Source organism: Salvelinus fontinalis, chromosome 11 (assembly GCF_029448725.1).
Source record: "Salvelinus fontinalis isolate EN_2023a chromosome 11, ASM2944872v1, whole genome shotgun sequence".
Taxonomy (NCBI): Eukaryota; Metazoa; Chordata; class Actinopteri; order Salmoniformes; family Salmonidae; genus Salvelinus; species Salvelinus fontinalis.
Window position 1 is genome coordinate 27,616,350 of NC_074675.1, and position 16,397 is coordinate 27,632,746.

The 16,397-nt window shown below is 43.8% G+C and overlaps 1 protein-coding gene and 1 long non-coding RNA gene across 7 annotated transcripts in view; both read left to right on the top strand.

The window, feature by feature from the left end:
* The window catches only part of clcn3 (chloride channel 3), a 64,584-nt gene that overhangs the window by 9,394 nt on the left and 38,793 nt on the right, over window positions 1-16,397 (top strand). For 4 of the 5 annotated variants that reach the window (XM_055938217.1, XM_055938221.1, XM_055938220.1 and 1 more), the window contains exon 2: window positions 437-629. The exons of the other annotated variant lie outside the window; for it this stretch is intronic. In XM_055938217.1, coding sequence (XP_055794192.1) covers window positions 464-629 — 166 coding nt within the window. In that variant the 5' untranslated portion in view covers window positions 437-463. The remainder of the gene's footprint in view (window positions 1-436; window positions 630-16,397) is intronic. 5 annotated transcript variants of the gene reach the window in all.
* LOC129865427 (uncharacterized) lies at window positions 1,741-12,056 on the top strand. 2 transcript variants are annotated; one of them, XR_008761362.1, is made up of 4 exons: window positions 1,741-9,721; window positions 10,124-10,215; window positions 10,468-11,433; window positions 11,640-12,056. It is a non-coding gene; the product is annotated as an uncharacterized LOC129865427 (long non-coding RNA). The 2 variants fall into 2 exon arrangements; XR_008761361.1 differs by having other exon boundaries at window positions 10,124-11,433.

Sequence of the window (16,397 nt, forward strand, 5' to 3'; positions counted from 1 at the left end):
CCTCCATGCTGACAGAAGGGACACAGCTGATGAGTTTACTGCTACTTCTCTGTCACCTCCGTCTTCCTCTTTAGTGAAGTGTCTGGGTCTGACATCTCACACTCATCATGTGTCCTAATGACCCTCCTCCTTCCTTCCCTATCCCTTCTTCCGCCCTTCTTTCCATCCTCCATCACCAACCAGAAACGACCCTGCCGCAAGGCTTGTAACGAGGTTCGGGAATCAGAACCAATCTGAAACGGAAACCTTACCCACAGTTAATTCCGCCTTCTGGTTACAGCCAGGCTGGGCTGTGGACTTTCCTGTCTGCCTGAGTGTATGTGGCTGTGTGTTTTCCAGCAGCTCAAGTTCAACAGGGGCTACCACAGAAACGGCTACAACAGCATCTCCAGTGCCCAGCCCTGTGATCTGAGAGTGTGTTTGTGTTCCCACGCAGGGCACTGCCTGCGTAGCACGTAGCTAAATGGAGTCGGAGCAGCTCTTCAACAGGAAGGGCTACTACAGGAACAGCTACAACAGCATTGCCAGTGCCAGCAGCGACGAGGAGCTACTGGATGGCGCCGGAGTCGTCATGGACTTCCACACCTCCGAGGACGACAACCTTCTGGACGGAGACGCCACCTCCCCAGGTAGGCCCACTGCTAATTGCTGCCGACTACGCCATCAGACACCCACTATCACCCCCCGTAGTGCTGGCCTGTTGACCCCAGGGGAGAGAGGTTCTGGCTGGGCTATTTTGGTCAGATGAAGAGGGTCTGTTCCAGGCCGGAAGCTGTGGGTCTATCCATGAATGGATGTTGTGAGCGGTGTTATTGTGAGCTTCCTATACTGGCCTCCTTGCCAAATTTGCTGCATTGCTGATCCACCCACTCAATGCTGCCTCAGCCACTTGGCCCCCTTGCTACCCTGTGATTTGCAGTGTTACCCCTGCTTTTGTGAGCCCTGCTGTTGATGCTCCCTGCTGCTTTCTGCCCCCGACACGTACCCATCAACCCTTCATCTATCCATGACACCCCATCCCAAACCACACCCTCCATCAGATGTCACCTGCCTGCCACCTCTTGACTTCAGTTCCGCTACCATTCATACCTGTCACCTCAATCCATAACCGTGATTGGTCGGGTTACCCTCCCGGCTGGCTGCCGCCATCTTGTTTTTGTGTTTGTTTTGTGCTTGCAGCCTCATTCATACTAGCCCGGTCCCAGATCAACCAGCATGTTTTTGTATGACAACAGCCATAGGAGCTGGCAAATACAGCACAAAGAAACAGATCTGGGACCAGACTATGTCCATTCCTGTAACCTTGTTTTGTTTTCTTATTTTCCCTGCAATCGCCATCCATGTACCTCATTCACTTCTCCATTCATGGTGCTTCAGTTCCTGTTTAGTTTGTGGTCGTGACTCGTGGCTTTACTCCTTGCAGGTTTTGTGGTTGTGTTGCTTTTGACCTTTGCTGATTTTCTAGGTGTGGCTTGTACCATGCGGCTTTGTGATTGGACACTTGAACTGCACACGTTGTGCTTTGTGGGTGTGGATTTGACTATTTACTGCTTTTTTAGTTGTGTATTGTAATATGCAGCTTTGTGATTGAACCCGTGCTTTGTAGGTGTGGCTGATATTCCACTCATCACTATGATGTAGACATAAAGGCATCCTTCACATTGTTCCTGTGCCAACTGATGCTCCCTGTCTTTCAGTCCTGTACCAATCACCTGTTCCTTTCACACACCCCCCCCCCCCCCCCCTGCTTCCCTGGCCCAGTGTACGCTGCTCTGTAATAGCAGGTGTCTCGTGTCTACACCTGCCACATCCTGCTTGTTTCCTGTTGCTGCCTGCTGGCCTGACGCTTGTGCTGCTGATTCATGTCTTGTAACCATAGTTACGCTGGCTTCTGCAGGCTCCTCTAGCTTGGCCTTCTTGTAGCTGATCAAAAGAGAACCAGCTCCATCATAACTGATATGGTGTTTAATATGGCTAGTCGCTGTTGGCTGCAGCGACTGTGAATAGTAATTATTGAAGCTTGCAGTATCTGGAGGTCTTTTGAAATGGTACTTAATCGGAACCTACTTAATACATTTATTTGTGTGTGTGGCAGAAACTCGCTCATGCTGAGGAAGAACTTTGTGCTTAACTCTTTGACACTTTTAAGTGAGTTTGAACTTATGTTTGTACGTGCATTGGTGTAAGAGAAGATTTACAAACGGATTGCCAGTACTAAAGTACATTTGTCAAACCATGGATGTAAGCAGCGCCCAAGGAAAGCCAAATAGAGAGAGCCTTTTGTCTGATTGAGTCTGATGGGACATAATAATATTCTAAAGTAGAGTTGTTCTTTTTCATTACCAGAGCTTTAAGTTGTGCTTAAGAGTGCCAAGAGAGTTCTTGACATTTTTACTCTCTGCTGCACAATCCTCTCCTTATCCTCCTCGTCTCTGGAGTTGTATACAATCACAGAGCTTCTCGTGTGTGTGTGTGTGTGTGTGTGTGTGTGTGTGTGTGTGTGTGTGTGCCCCTGTGAATGCAGTACTATGAGTTGCTGAGTACAGGGCAAATTGTCTCCTATTAGGCTCATCTACTTTAAGGATTTTTTTCATTGGCAAGATTAGCAAATTTAGGCATGACATGCCAGCAACAAGCGCTGACACTACACAGCCAAGTATAACTAATCAAATTATGAAAGACAAGCATTGTAATTTTGGTTTCCATAAAGTGAGAGTGGAAGAGGTGAACAAATTTTTGTTGTCTATTAACAATGGTCTGCCACCGTGGTCTGCCAACTTGGATGGAAAATTACTGAGGATAATAGCGGACGATATTGCCACTCCTATTTGCCATATCTTCAATCTAAGCCTACTAGAAAGTGTGTTCCCCCAGGCTTGGAGGGAAGCAAAAGTAATTCCGCTATCCAAGAATAGTAAAGCCCCCTTTACTGGCTCAAATAGCCGACCAATCAGCTTGTTACCAACCCTTAGTGAACTTTTGGAAAAAATGGTGTTTGACCAGATACAATGCTATTTTACTGTAAACAAATTGACAACAGACTTTCAGCACGCTTATGGAAGGACATTTAACAAGCACGGCACTTACACAAATGACTGACTGGTTGATAGAAATTGATGATAAAAGATTGTGGGAGCTGTTTTGTTTGACTTCAGTGCGGCTTTTGAAATGATTGATCATAGTCTGCTGATGGATAATCATATGTGTTATGGCTTTACACCCCCTGCTATATTGTGGATAAAGAGTTACCTGTATAACAGAACACAGATGGTTTTCTTTAATGGAAGCCTCTCCACCATAATCCAGGTATAATCAGGAATTCCCCAGGGCAGCTGTCAAGGCCCCTTAATTTTTTCAATCTTTACTAATGACATGCCACTAGCCTTGAGTAAAAACAGTGTGTCTGTGTATGAGGATGACTCAAAACTATAAACGTCAGCTACTACAGTGAGTGAAATCACTGCAACACTTAAAATAGAGCTGCAATTAGTTTCAGAATGAGTGGCTCGGAATAAGTTCGTCCTAAATATTTAAAAAGACTAAATGCATTATATTTGGGACAAATCATTCACTAAACCCAGAACCTCAACTAAATCTTGTAATAAATCATGAGTAAATTGAGGTGACTAAACTGCTTGGATTAACCGTTGATTGTAAACTGTCATGGTGAAAACATGTTGATACAACAGTAGCTAAGATGGAGAGAAAATGCGCTACTCTGCCTTTTTAACAACCCTATCAACAACGCAGGTCCTACAGGTTCTTGTTTTGTCGCACCTGGACTTCGGTCGGGTGCCACAGAGGGTCACCTGACCACACAATTGGCTCAGAACAGTGCAGCACGGCTGGCCCTTAAATGTACACAGAGATCTAAAATTAATAATATGCATGTGAATCTGGCTCAATGTGGAGGAGCGATTGACTTCATCACTACTTGTTTTTGTAAGAAGTGTTGACATGCCACCAAAGGTCTCTTCACAATCCCCATGTCAAGAACAGACTATGGGAGGTGCGCGGTACATGGAGACATGGTTACATAGAAGTCTATTCCACATTAGGTAACTGATGCAAGCAGTAGAATCAGACAAAAATACACCTTATGGAACAGCGGGGACTGTGAAGAGACACACACACAGGTACAGACCCACATACACATAAGACATGCACTCTACACACACACGTACACATTTTGTATTGTAGATATGTGAGAATAGAGTAGTGGCCTGAGGTAACACACTTAGTCAGCCACAATTGGTGGCTGACTAAATACTTTTTTGCCCCACTGTATGTCGATATAGGACTCATTTTACTAAGGATATAGATACATTTGTACCCGTTTCCTCCAGCATCTTCACAAGGTCCTTTGCTGTTGTTCTGGGATTGATTTGCACTTTTCACACCAAAGTACGTTCATCTCTAGGAGACAGAACGCGTCTCCTTCCTGAGCGGTATGACGGCTGTGTGATCCCATGGTGTTTATACTTGCTTACTATTCTTTATACAGATGAACGTGGTACCTTCAGGCATTTTGAAATTGCTCCCAAGGATGAACCAGACTTGTGGAGGTCTACACATTTTTTTCTGAGGTCTTGGCTGATTTCTTTTGATTTTCCCATTAAGTCAAGCAAAGAGGCACTGAGTTTGAAGGTAGGCCTTGAAATACATCCACAGGTACACCTCCAATTGACTCAAATGATGTCAATTAGCCTATCAGAAGCTTCTAAAGCCATGACATCATTTTCAGGAATTTTCCAAGCTGTTTAAAGGCACAGTCAACTTAGTGTATGTAAACATCTGACCCACTGGAATTATGATACAGTGAATTATAAGTGAAATAATCTGTCTGTAAACAATTTTTGGAAAAAGTTGCTTGCGTCATGCACAAAGTAGATGTCCTAACCGACTTGCCAAAACTATAGTTTGTTAACAAGAAATTTGTGGAGTGGTTGAAAAACGAGTTTTAATGACTCCAACAATAGTGTACGTAAACTTCCGACTTCAACTGTAGCTGTTGAATGCGGATACGGCTGGTAAACCAGGTGAGTGAATCTAAATATTGTGTCATGTAGGCCTAGTGTAAAAGGCTCATAATGTCCTCATGCTGCATTGATTAAGCCTTAGGGCAGGTGTAGAGTACATTTGTTCTTGCCAGGAGTCCTCACACCAAGCAATATGTATCTAGGAATGTTAAAGTTGAAATTCTGCACCATGCTCTGTGCTCTTACCTATCATAACTTTACTTTGGAATATGTTGTTTAGTGTAAGTGCTGTGTGTCCTACACTTAAGGAGACCAGACAGAGGCAGAGCAGACCCGACATATTAATAATTAATGACCCAGTGAAGGCTAGCTGTATAGTAGCGCTCCAGTGAGGGTGACCAGGCTTTGTTCAGTAGGACACACAGAGAAGTGGGCCATTGTGTGCGTGTGTGTGTGCGTTTTGGCTGGTATTGGGTTACACACAAGGTCACTCTCAGTAATCTCTGTTCAATCAGTGGCCTCTAAGGTTGGGCGGTATCCAGATTTTCATATCGTCATACTGTCTTTCTCTCATCCTGGAATTTACGGTATTACTGGTATTACTGTTTTTTTTTTGCATTAAAAATGCTAAAAAAAAACCTTTGGGTGTCTACCAAAATGCTAAAAAAATTCACACAAGTCCTAGCGGATTTTTATAGAAGCTGCTAGCTAAATATGCTAACGAGCACAAACGAAAATAAACTAATTGCAAAGACATGAAAACCCGTCACAAGTTATACATAGAGTGCCTTCATAAAGTTGTCTCACACCTAGACTTTTTCCACTTTTTGTTGTGTTACAGCCTTAATTTAAAATGTATTAAGTTCAGATTTTTTTGTCACTGGCCTACACACAATACCCCAAAATGTCAATGTGTAATTATGTTTTTAGAAATGTTTAGTATTTAATTAAAAATTAAAAGCTGAAATGTCTTGAGTCAAGTATTCAATCACTTTGCCTAAATAAGTTCAGGAGTAAAAATGTGCAAGTCACATAATTATCAGGTATCAAGGTAAGACCCAGATGCAGACCGTGTCGAAGTAACAATGTTTATTACAGCAACGGCAGGCAAAGGTACAGGACGGCAGGCATGCAGAGTGGTCAGGCGGATGGGTACAGGGTCAGGACAGGCAAGGGTCAAAAACCAGGAGGACGAGATAAGAGAGACTGGTGAAGAAAACCAGTCAGTATATTGTTTGACCATCATTTGCCTCATGTAGCGCGACACAGTTCCTTTGCATAGAGTTGTTCAGGCTGTTGATTGAGGCCTGTGGAATGTTGTCCACACTCCTCTTCAATGGCTGTTTCGAAGATGCTGGATATTTGCGGGAACTGGAACGCGCTGTCGTACACATCAATCTAGAGCATCCCAAACATGCTCAATTGGTGACATGTCTGGTGAGTATTCAGGCCATGGCAGAACTGGGACATTTTCAGCTTCCAGGAATTGTGTAAAGATTCTTGCGACATGGGGCCTTGCATTATCATGCTGAAACATGAGGCGATGGCGGTGGATGAATGGCACGACAATGGGCCTCAGGATCTCGTCACGGTATCTCTGTGCATTGAAATTGCCATGGATAAAATACAATTGTGTTAGTTGTCCGTAGCTTATGCCTGCCCATACTATAACCCCACCACCATCTTGGGGCACTCTGTTCACAACGTTGATATCAGTAAACTGTTTGCCCACACAATGCCATACACGCTGTCTGCCATATGCCAGGTACAGTTGAAACCATGATTCATCCGTGAAGAGCACACTTCTTCAGCATGCCAGTGGCCATCAAAGGTTCACATTTGCATACTGAAAACTGTTACGACTCCAAACTGCAGTCAGGTCAAGACCCTAGTGAGGATGACGAGCACGCAGATGAGCTTCCCTAAGACGTTTTCTGACAGTTTGTGCAGAAATGATTTGGTTGTGCAAACCCACAGTTTCATCAGCTGACTGGTTGACTGGTCTCAGACGATCCAGCAGGTGAAGAAGCCAGATATTGAGGTCCTGTGCTGGTGTGGTTACACATGGTCTGCGGTTGTGAGGCCGGTTGGACGTACTGCCAAATTCTTTAAAAAAATTGCTGGAGGCGGCTTATGATAGAGAAATTAACATTTAAATTCTGATAACAACTCTGGTGGGCATTACTGCAGTCAGCATGCCAATTGCACGCTCCCTCAAAACTTGAGACTTCTGTGGCATTGTGTTGTGTGACAAAACTGTACATTTTAGAGTGGCCTTTTATTGTCCTCAGCACAAGGTGCACCTGTGTAAGGATAATGCTGTTTAATCAACTTCTTGATATGCCACACCTGTCAGGTAGATGGATTGTCTTGGCAAAAGAGAAAGGCTCACTAACAGAGATGTAAACAAATTTGTGCACAACATTTTTGAGAAATAAGCTTTTTGCGAGTATGGAACATTTCTGGGCTCTTTTATTTCAGCTAATGATACATGGGACCAACACTTTACATGTTGCATTTATATTTTATGTTCAGTATAATTAGTGACCTTAATTCATCAATCAAGTACAAGGGAGGAGTGAAAACCCACAGACACTCAGTCTTCCATGGAATGAGTTTGAGACCTGTGTATTGGAGACTTAACCAGAAAGACTCACAACTGTAATTGCTGCCAAAGGTGATTCTAACATGTATTTACTCAGGGGTGTGAATACTTACACTGTATGTAACTGAGATATTTCTGTATGACATTTTCAATAAATTAGCAAACAATTCTAAAAACATGTTTGCACTTTGTCACTATGGGGTATTTTGTGTAGATGGGTGAAAGAAAAACATTTATTGAATCCATTTTTGAATTCAGGCTGTAACACAACAAAATGTGGAATAAGTGAAGGGGTAACAGGGCTGGTCCTTGCCTTTCTGCTGCTTTAGGCAATCTCAAAAAGCGGCACCCACAGTGAAACTAGAATAGTCCCAGTAAGCAAAAGGATGTTGAAAAGATGTCTAAAATACTTATTTTTCAGACGTTGATGTAGGGTTAAATTTAAGTTCTGATTGAATGGTAAAAATATCTATTTTCCGTACGTATTTTCCAGGACGTTGAAAAGGCATGAAAGACGTTGAAAAATACATATTTTACGGACGTTGAAATCAGATTCATTTTCGGTAATGAATGACAGTTGAAAATACTTATTTTCCAGACGTTGAAATCAGGTGTAATTTTTTTGGTTTTGAATGAAAGTTGAAAATACGTAATTTAGAGATGACTATGTTTGGCTGGTCTAGACCTGACCAAATCTGAACCAAACATAGAAGTCTATGATAGGTTCAGATTTGGACCAGACCCAACCAAAAATCTATGTCCGTGGGTGTTGAAATCAAAGCAAACAGGTTCAGATTTGGTTCGTACCAGACCAAAATCCAATGTCAGTTGATGTGGAATTCAATATCGGTCTGGACTGAACAAAAAAAGACGTTCAAAAGGTGTCAGCGTCGGTCCTGCTTCCTGAGGTATGTCATATAGTGTTGCCTGAAATTGTATTTTATGAATGCCCAACTGTGGTAAGCCTACCATTTGTAAAACACCAAATAAAGCCGTCTGGATAGGACAATAAAAAGACGTCGGCTCATGCTTACTGGGGTTTAGCCTACGATGTCAACCAGCAATGGAATTTTATGAATGCCCATCCATGTGGTAGGCCCATCGTTTTTAAAACAGGCGGTTGCATTGGCTTTTGACGAATCAGTTTTGCTATTTAAGCCCTGAATTTCAGCTGCTCAACTTTTTAGGAGTTATCATGAGCCTATTTGCATTGTGTTTACACAGCAGGAAATGCAGAAGTATTTTTGTTGTTGCTATGATCAGCTTGAAATCGCTGATCATGAAAATGGGGTGAAACTCCTGGACAACAGTTGTTATAGTCCATTCCAAATTGTCCATTTTATGTTGACGTGATCTGTTTATGGAATATGTTGTAAACGTGACCGCGCATTTTTTTTATTTGATTGGGCACCATTTAGTTAGGCTATTTGATCGGAGAAACCGGCATGATGTTAAAATTGTCTGTCTCAATACATTGTCATACATTTTATCTCCAGCCTGTAGGCTACAGTAAAGGCAACATGCTATTTTTACTATATCCTGTATCTGCTACAGGATTTATGTTAGATAATTTTTTGGACGGAATGTTGGTGGATCCGTGCGTCTGCAACAGCACCCTGGAGAGGAGCTCTGGAAATGGACAAGAAAAATGTTTTGCGCCCCTGCCTTTGACAAAGTGGGCACAGGGCGGCATCAGCGCTCACCTAAAAAGCCCATATGCCACTTATTGAGAGAAATTGTCACTGTTTTTGGGCAGAATTATGTGAGCTTTTATATGTTGTTGGAGGTACGTCTTGGTCAGTATAGCGTAGAAAATGCCGCCCTTGTCAATTTGCCGACATATGCGGCCGCCTAACGGTCTGTGTACACTAGCAGGCTGTACATTTCCGCTGCTATATGCTGTGGCGGTGCTGGCAGCATATAGCAGCAGTTCGGTTGTGCATCAATAATTCAGTACAGTCCATCAAGAATTCAGCCTTTTGTATAAGGTCTGGTTATTAAATGGGTAAATAGTTTAATCCATTCTACATTTCATTTATTTATTCACAGATAAATAGTAATATGCTCTTAACCGTTCTGGTGACAAACTTTGCTGCCCTGTTTCCAATCGTCAACATGGCTGGGAGAACCTATTGAAGTAAGTAAATACATTTTGAAAATGTAAAAATAATGACGTATTCTTAACTAACTAGCTACAGTGGAGGCTAACTCAGATGAGCTGCTAACGTAGCTAGCTAGCTATCTAGACAACTTTACATACTGTACAGCTAGTTAGCTAAGTTAATTAAATATCACCAGCTACCTAACTTCATATTAGCTAGCTATTGTGATGTATTTATCATTGTAAAAAACAAACTTCAAATGCATTTGTAGGAAGCTAGCTAAGGATAGCAGCTCCAACTGAATAGGACAGGTACTTTTGTGTAGTTCCAGTCCCTAGAAAGAAGTGAGGACAGAGATGATAATAGTACCATAATATTCAGTGCTGTGTAATTGTAGTATAAGGAAGTCTGTTTTTTGTGATGTTTTCTGACCTCAGCTACAGAGAGCTATGAACGCCTGTTGTATGCAGATGAAGAGGTCCCAATGAAGAGCGGTGGTTCTCAGTCCTGGTCCTGGGGACTCAAAGTGGTGCACATTTTTGTTTTTGCCTTAGCACTACACAGCTGATTCAAATGATCAACTCATCATCAAGCTTCAAACAGTATTTAAGTATTCATTTTTGATGCCATCCTTGATATAATCCTTCTGTTGTCACATTCTACACATGCATTTATCCAATGTTATCATGATTTGTTATAAGAGATATTATACTTTCAGTAATCCACAATGACCTGGTGATGTAAAAGTCTAATAATGACATTATCTTCCATTTTCCTACAGATACCTTGCAACTGGAGATTCCTCCAAAACGATTCCCTACAGTTACCGTGTCGGGCACTGCACGATTGGGTGGCCAAGGCCACCTGGGACTGCCTCGTGGGGAAATTCAGGTGTGTGTGAAGGCTACCTGTGTCCTGCATAACTTCATGAGGATGGACACAAGGACCAGGAGGGGACCTGCAGCTTGCCGCCGTGTGCCAGAGGAGAGGTCTGCCGCTTTGCAGGATGTTGCAAGGATGGGGGCCAACAATGCAGCACTGGAGGCAATCCGTGTGGGAAGGCCTTTACCTCCTACTTCCCTGGCAACACCAAATACCACACTATGCATGATACAGGCTCTTTTAAGAGCCACCCACCTTGCAATAAGAGTATTGTTCCATTTACTTAGGTATGTCAACTGCAGTTATGATTTATACCTCTTAGGTGAGGGTGCCGTTCAGGTAAAATTATTTAAAAAAAAAATAAAAAAATGTTTACCTTATTTAACGGTGCTGTTCAGGTAAGGGTGATGTCTGTACATAAACAAAACAGGCTCTTTTAAGAGTCACCCATATTGAAAAAAATGTGAACAGTAAGGCACCCTACAACCCACACCTACACAGTTGTGTATCAATCTGATTGATGGATTGTATTGTGCAGTAAGCAGGCTCAGGTGTATAACTGGCTCCTTCCACCTTCAAAGAATAGGCGAGAGGACCAACCATGGAGAGTAGTAAGACACGCCATTATTTATATTTAAGTAACTACGCTATATCGTTTGTCCTCGTGTGTCTGCATGTTTTTCAGTATAAAGTACTCTGCAGCCACACACAGATTCCTGTTGAACACTGTCTCTTTAACTACCTTGTTTTCTCAATAACAATTTCGACCCCTTCTCCCTAAATCCTCTAGGTTAGATCAGCTGTGTCGGTGAACCACTCCCGCTTCTGAACTGCCTGACACATAGAGGGCACAGCATGATTAGAGGTGAGAGGTCACTTGGTCGTGTCAACAGGCAGTATTATTAAAGAGATGCTTTACATTGAAATACAGATGGAGATGTAGTTGTCCCAGAGTTAATGATCCAAGGTCAGTTTTGCATTTCACCCAATGATTGTGATGACTGACAGTGTTAGAATTGAAAGAAAACACAAGGCTTAATCATGCTATCTCCATCTGTCTCTCTTCTGCAGGTATGTTTTACTGTGAGAGAGGATGCCAACCCCCAGTCCCGTCATCGCCACCTCACCGACTCTAAGATAACCCTCTGGCCAACTGGGGGCCCAAGAATGGTTAGGAGACACTGTTAGAGACACTGTTATGTAATTGTGATGACCTGAGAGAATATGAAGTTTGGTAGCATATGATTAATGAATTACTGTGCTCTCTTCTCTGCTCCTCCGTTCTTATCTCGTTCCTTTTCTGTCTATTACACTTTTTCTCACACCTCTCCCCACCTCATCTTTCTTCCTCTGTTTTTATAATGCCCACCAGATGTGCATTGAATTACAGATTGAACTTATATTTCTAATATTTAATAATATTACGTATTTATAACTTGGATGATGAACTTCTTTCAACTTCTTTCAATAAAGCTATTCATACCTGAATCACACCTTTATTTGCAAAGGTAGTGTACATGATCAGTGAATATATATATATATATATATATATATATATATTTTTTTTTTCAATGTACAGGATATGTGGGGAACTCATGCTTGGTAATAACTACACTACCGTTCAAAAGTTTGGGGTCACTTAGAAATGTCCTTGTTTTCCATGAAAACATACATGAAATGAGTTGCAAAATGAATAAGGTTATAAATGATTTTTTTAAAAATTGACATAATAATTGTGTCCTTCAAACTTTGCTTTCATCAAAGAATCCTTCATTTGCAGCAATTACAGCCTTTGGCATTCTAGTTGTCAATTTGTTGAGGTAATCTGAAGAGATTTCACCCCATGCTTCCTGAAGCACATCCCACAAGTTGGATTGGCTTGATGGGCACTTCTTACGTACCATACGGTGAAGCTGCTCCCACAACAGCTCAATAGGGTTGAGATCCGGTAACTGTGCTGGCCACTCCATTATAGACAGAATACCAGCTGACTGCTTCTTCCCTAAATAGTTATTGCATAGTTTGGAGCTGTGCTTTGGATTATTGTCCTGTTGTAAGAGTAAATTGGCTCCAATTAAGCGCCTTCCACAGGGTATGTCATGGCGTTGCAAAATAGAGTGATTGCCGTCCTTCTTCAAGATCCCTTTTACCCTGTACAAATCTCCCACTTTACCACCACCAAAGCACCCCCAAACTTATCACATTGCCTCCACCATGCTTGACAGATAGCATCAAGCACTCCAGCATCTTTTCATTTTTTCTGCGTCTCATGAATGTTCTTCTTTGTGATCCGAACACCTCAAACTTAGATATGTCTGTCCATAACACTTTTTCCAATCTTCCTCTGTCCAGTGTCTGTGTTCTTTTGCTCATCTTAATAAAAAAAATGTATTGGCCAGTCTGAGATCTGGCTTTTTCTTTGCAACTCTGCCTAGAATGCCAGCATCTCGGAGTCGGCTCTTCACTGTTGACGTTGAGACTGGCGTTTTGTGGGTACTCTTTAATGAAGCTGCCAGTTGAGGACTTGTGAGGCGTCTGTTTCTCAAACTAGACACTCTAATGTATTTGTCCTCTTGCTCAGTTGTGCACCGGGGCCTCCCACTCATCTTTCTATTTTGGTTAGAGACAGTTTGCGCTGTTCTGTGAAGGGAGTAGTACACAGCGTTGTACGAGATCTTCAGTTTCTTGGCAATGTCTTGCATGGAATAGCCCTCATTTCTCAGAACAAGAATAGACTGACGAGTTTCAGAAGAAAGTTATTTGTTTCTGGCCATTTTGAGCCTGTAATCGAACTCACAAATGCTGATGCTCCAGATACTGGACTAGTCTAAAGAAGGCCAGTTTTAGTGCTTCTTTAATCAGGGCACCAGTTTTCAGCTGTGCTAACATAATTGCAAAAGGGTTTTCTAATGATCAATTAGCATTTTAAAATGATAAACTTGGATTAGCTAACACAACGTGCCATTGAAACACAGGAGGGATGGTTGCTGATAATGGGCCTCTGTACGCCTATGTAGATATTCCATGAAAGATCTGCCGTTTCCAGCTACAATAGTCATTTATAGCATTAACAATGTCTACACCGTATTTCTGATCAATTTGATGTTATTTTAATGGACATTTTTTTTTGCTTTTCTTTCAAAAACAAGGACATTTCTAAGTGACCCCAAACTTTTCAACAGTAGTGTATGGACTGGCATCCTTGGCATAATCAGGTTATATTATATTCTACTCAACCCTTAGGCTTTATTGATGCCATTCAGACTGTCTTGAAGTCGATACAACCGGCTATGATATTTGAGGTTCATAGCTAGGTTCATACACTACGTCCCCACTCTGTGAGCTTGTGTGGCCTACCACTTTATGGCTGAGCCGTAGTTTCTCCTAGACCTTTCCACTTCACAATAACAGCACTTACATTGATCGTGGCAGCTCTAGCAGGGCAGAAATTTGACGAAATGACTTGTTGGAAAGGTGTTATCCTACGACGGTGCCACATTGAAAGTCAGAGCTCTTCAGTAATGCCATTCTACTATGTATTTGTCTATGGAGATTGCATGGCTCTGTGCTCGATTTTATACACCTGTCAGCAACCGGTGTGGCTGAAATAGCCGAATCCACTAATTTGAAGGGGTGTCCACGTACTTTTGTATATAAAGTGTATTTACAAACAAATACGTGACTGGCTCAACTGTTCTGGGGAACTACTGTAAGCTTCATAATATAAAATAATGTGATAGGTGAAATGAAGAATGCAATCTTTTTTCTCCTAACGTTTTGCACGAGTTCATTGCAGGTATATACTTAAAAAGTAGCTACAAATATACTTAAATGTTTTGAGAAACTTTAAAGAAATAGTTTCAACGATATTGGCGGTATTGAAAAAACATCACATTGTGAGGTATCAAGGTAAGACTCAAGTGCAGACTGTGTGAAGTAACAATGTTTATTGTAACAACAGGGGCAGGAAAACGACAGGTCTAGGCAGGCATGGGTCGATAGTCCAGAGGTGGGGCAAAGGTGCAGGCAGGGTCAGGGGTGCCGGTGATGAGGGCCGGGTCCAAGATGTCTTTAGCGGGAACTCAGCACCTCTCCTGTGGGCCATAGCCCTCCCAGTCAACCAGGTACTGGAAACCCCTGCCCCGTGGTCGAACCCTCAGGAGGCGTCTCACCGTGTACGCTGGCTGGCCATCGATGGCACGGGGGGGGAGGGATGGGCCTAGAAACAGAAGTCAAGAGGCAGTCAGACATGGTTTTGACTCTAGACACAGAATAAGTAGGAAACATACGAAGGGTACGGGGCAACAGAGGACAAACAGCAAAGGAGCTAATGATCTTGGAACCGGGGTGAAGGTCTCGGCTTCCGGGTGTGTAGCCGCGGCACAATAGCAGCGTGCCAGCGCCTCAGGCTTGACCTTCTTGGATACCGGTCGGTACTGCGGAAGCGAAGTGGCACGGGCCTTACTGAACCCCTCCCGGTGGTCCTGGTACTCTGCGGAGCTGGCGGAGGGGTCCGGGGCAATTTCCAAGCCCCCAGGAAGACGCCCCGGTGCAGGCAGAGCTGACTTCAGGCAATGAGTGTTGCAGGACAGGCTCCAGGCCACGATGGCACCAGTAGCCCAGTCAATGGAGGGATTGTGTCGCTGGAGCCAAGAGAATCCCAATACCCCAGGAACCTGCAGAGATTCAACCAGCAGGAATTGGATCGTCTCACTGTGGTTCCCCGACACTCGTAGGTTGACGGTGGTGGTCTGGTGGGTGAACCAGCATATAGAACGCCCGTCCAGCGCTCTAACACCCATGGGAATGGAGAGGGGTTGAGTGGGGATGCCCAGCTCGGACACCAGGGTAACTTCCATGAGACTCACTTCGGCCCCCGAGTCGATAAGTACCTGGAGAGACTTGGACTGGTCGCCACACAGCAGGGTGGCATGGAGAGGGGGGCGAGTAAGGGGAGAGGAACAATTATCTTTAAGACCCACCAGTGTACTCACTCCAACGAATGAGCTAGGTCTCTTGATGATACTGTAGACACAAAATGACCGGCAGTACTGCAATACAGACAATTCTGGGTCTCAAGTCTGCGTACGCGTTCTTCCCGAGCTGCATCGGCTCGGGAAGAGGTGAATCGGCAGTCTCCTGAGGCTCTTGGAGGGACTCGGGTAAGCTTGGATCCTCTCGGGGACGTAGACGCCGGGGACTTCCGGAGTTCATCAGCTGCAAGGTGGGATCCCTGAGTGAGCAATTAGGACCGCAATCGGACCTCTTCTCCCTTCCATGTTCCCGTAGCTGACCATCGATCCGGATGGTTAAAGCGATGAGTGAGTCAAGATCTGTCGGTAGTTCTCGGGCTGCCATCTCATCCTTTACCTCCTACAATAATCCATGCAGGAATGTGTCAAACAGCGCTTCCGGGTTCCAGGTATCCTGGGTTCCTGCTAGCGTACGGAACTCCACTGCATAGTCTGCCACACTGAAGGTGTCCTGCCGAAACTGGAGTAACTTCCGGGCAGCTTCTCTCCCGAACACCGGAGCCTCAAACTTCTCACCTCCGCCACGAATACCTCCAGACTGAGGCAGACGGCGGATTGTTGCTCCCACACTGCCGTGGCCCAGGCGAGTGCCCTCCCGGACATCAGCTTAATAATGTACGCTATCTTCAAGCGGTCCGAGGGGAACGAAGAAGGCTGCAGCTCGAAAACGAGGGAGCACTGGGAGAGAAAGGCCCAGCAGATTCTGGAATCTCCATCGTAGCGCTCCGGGGAGGTAACGGGGGTTCCCGGGAAACGGGGTGATGGTGCTGCTACCAGCTGGGTTACAGAGGGGCTG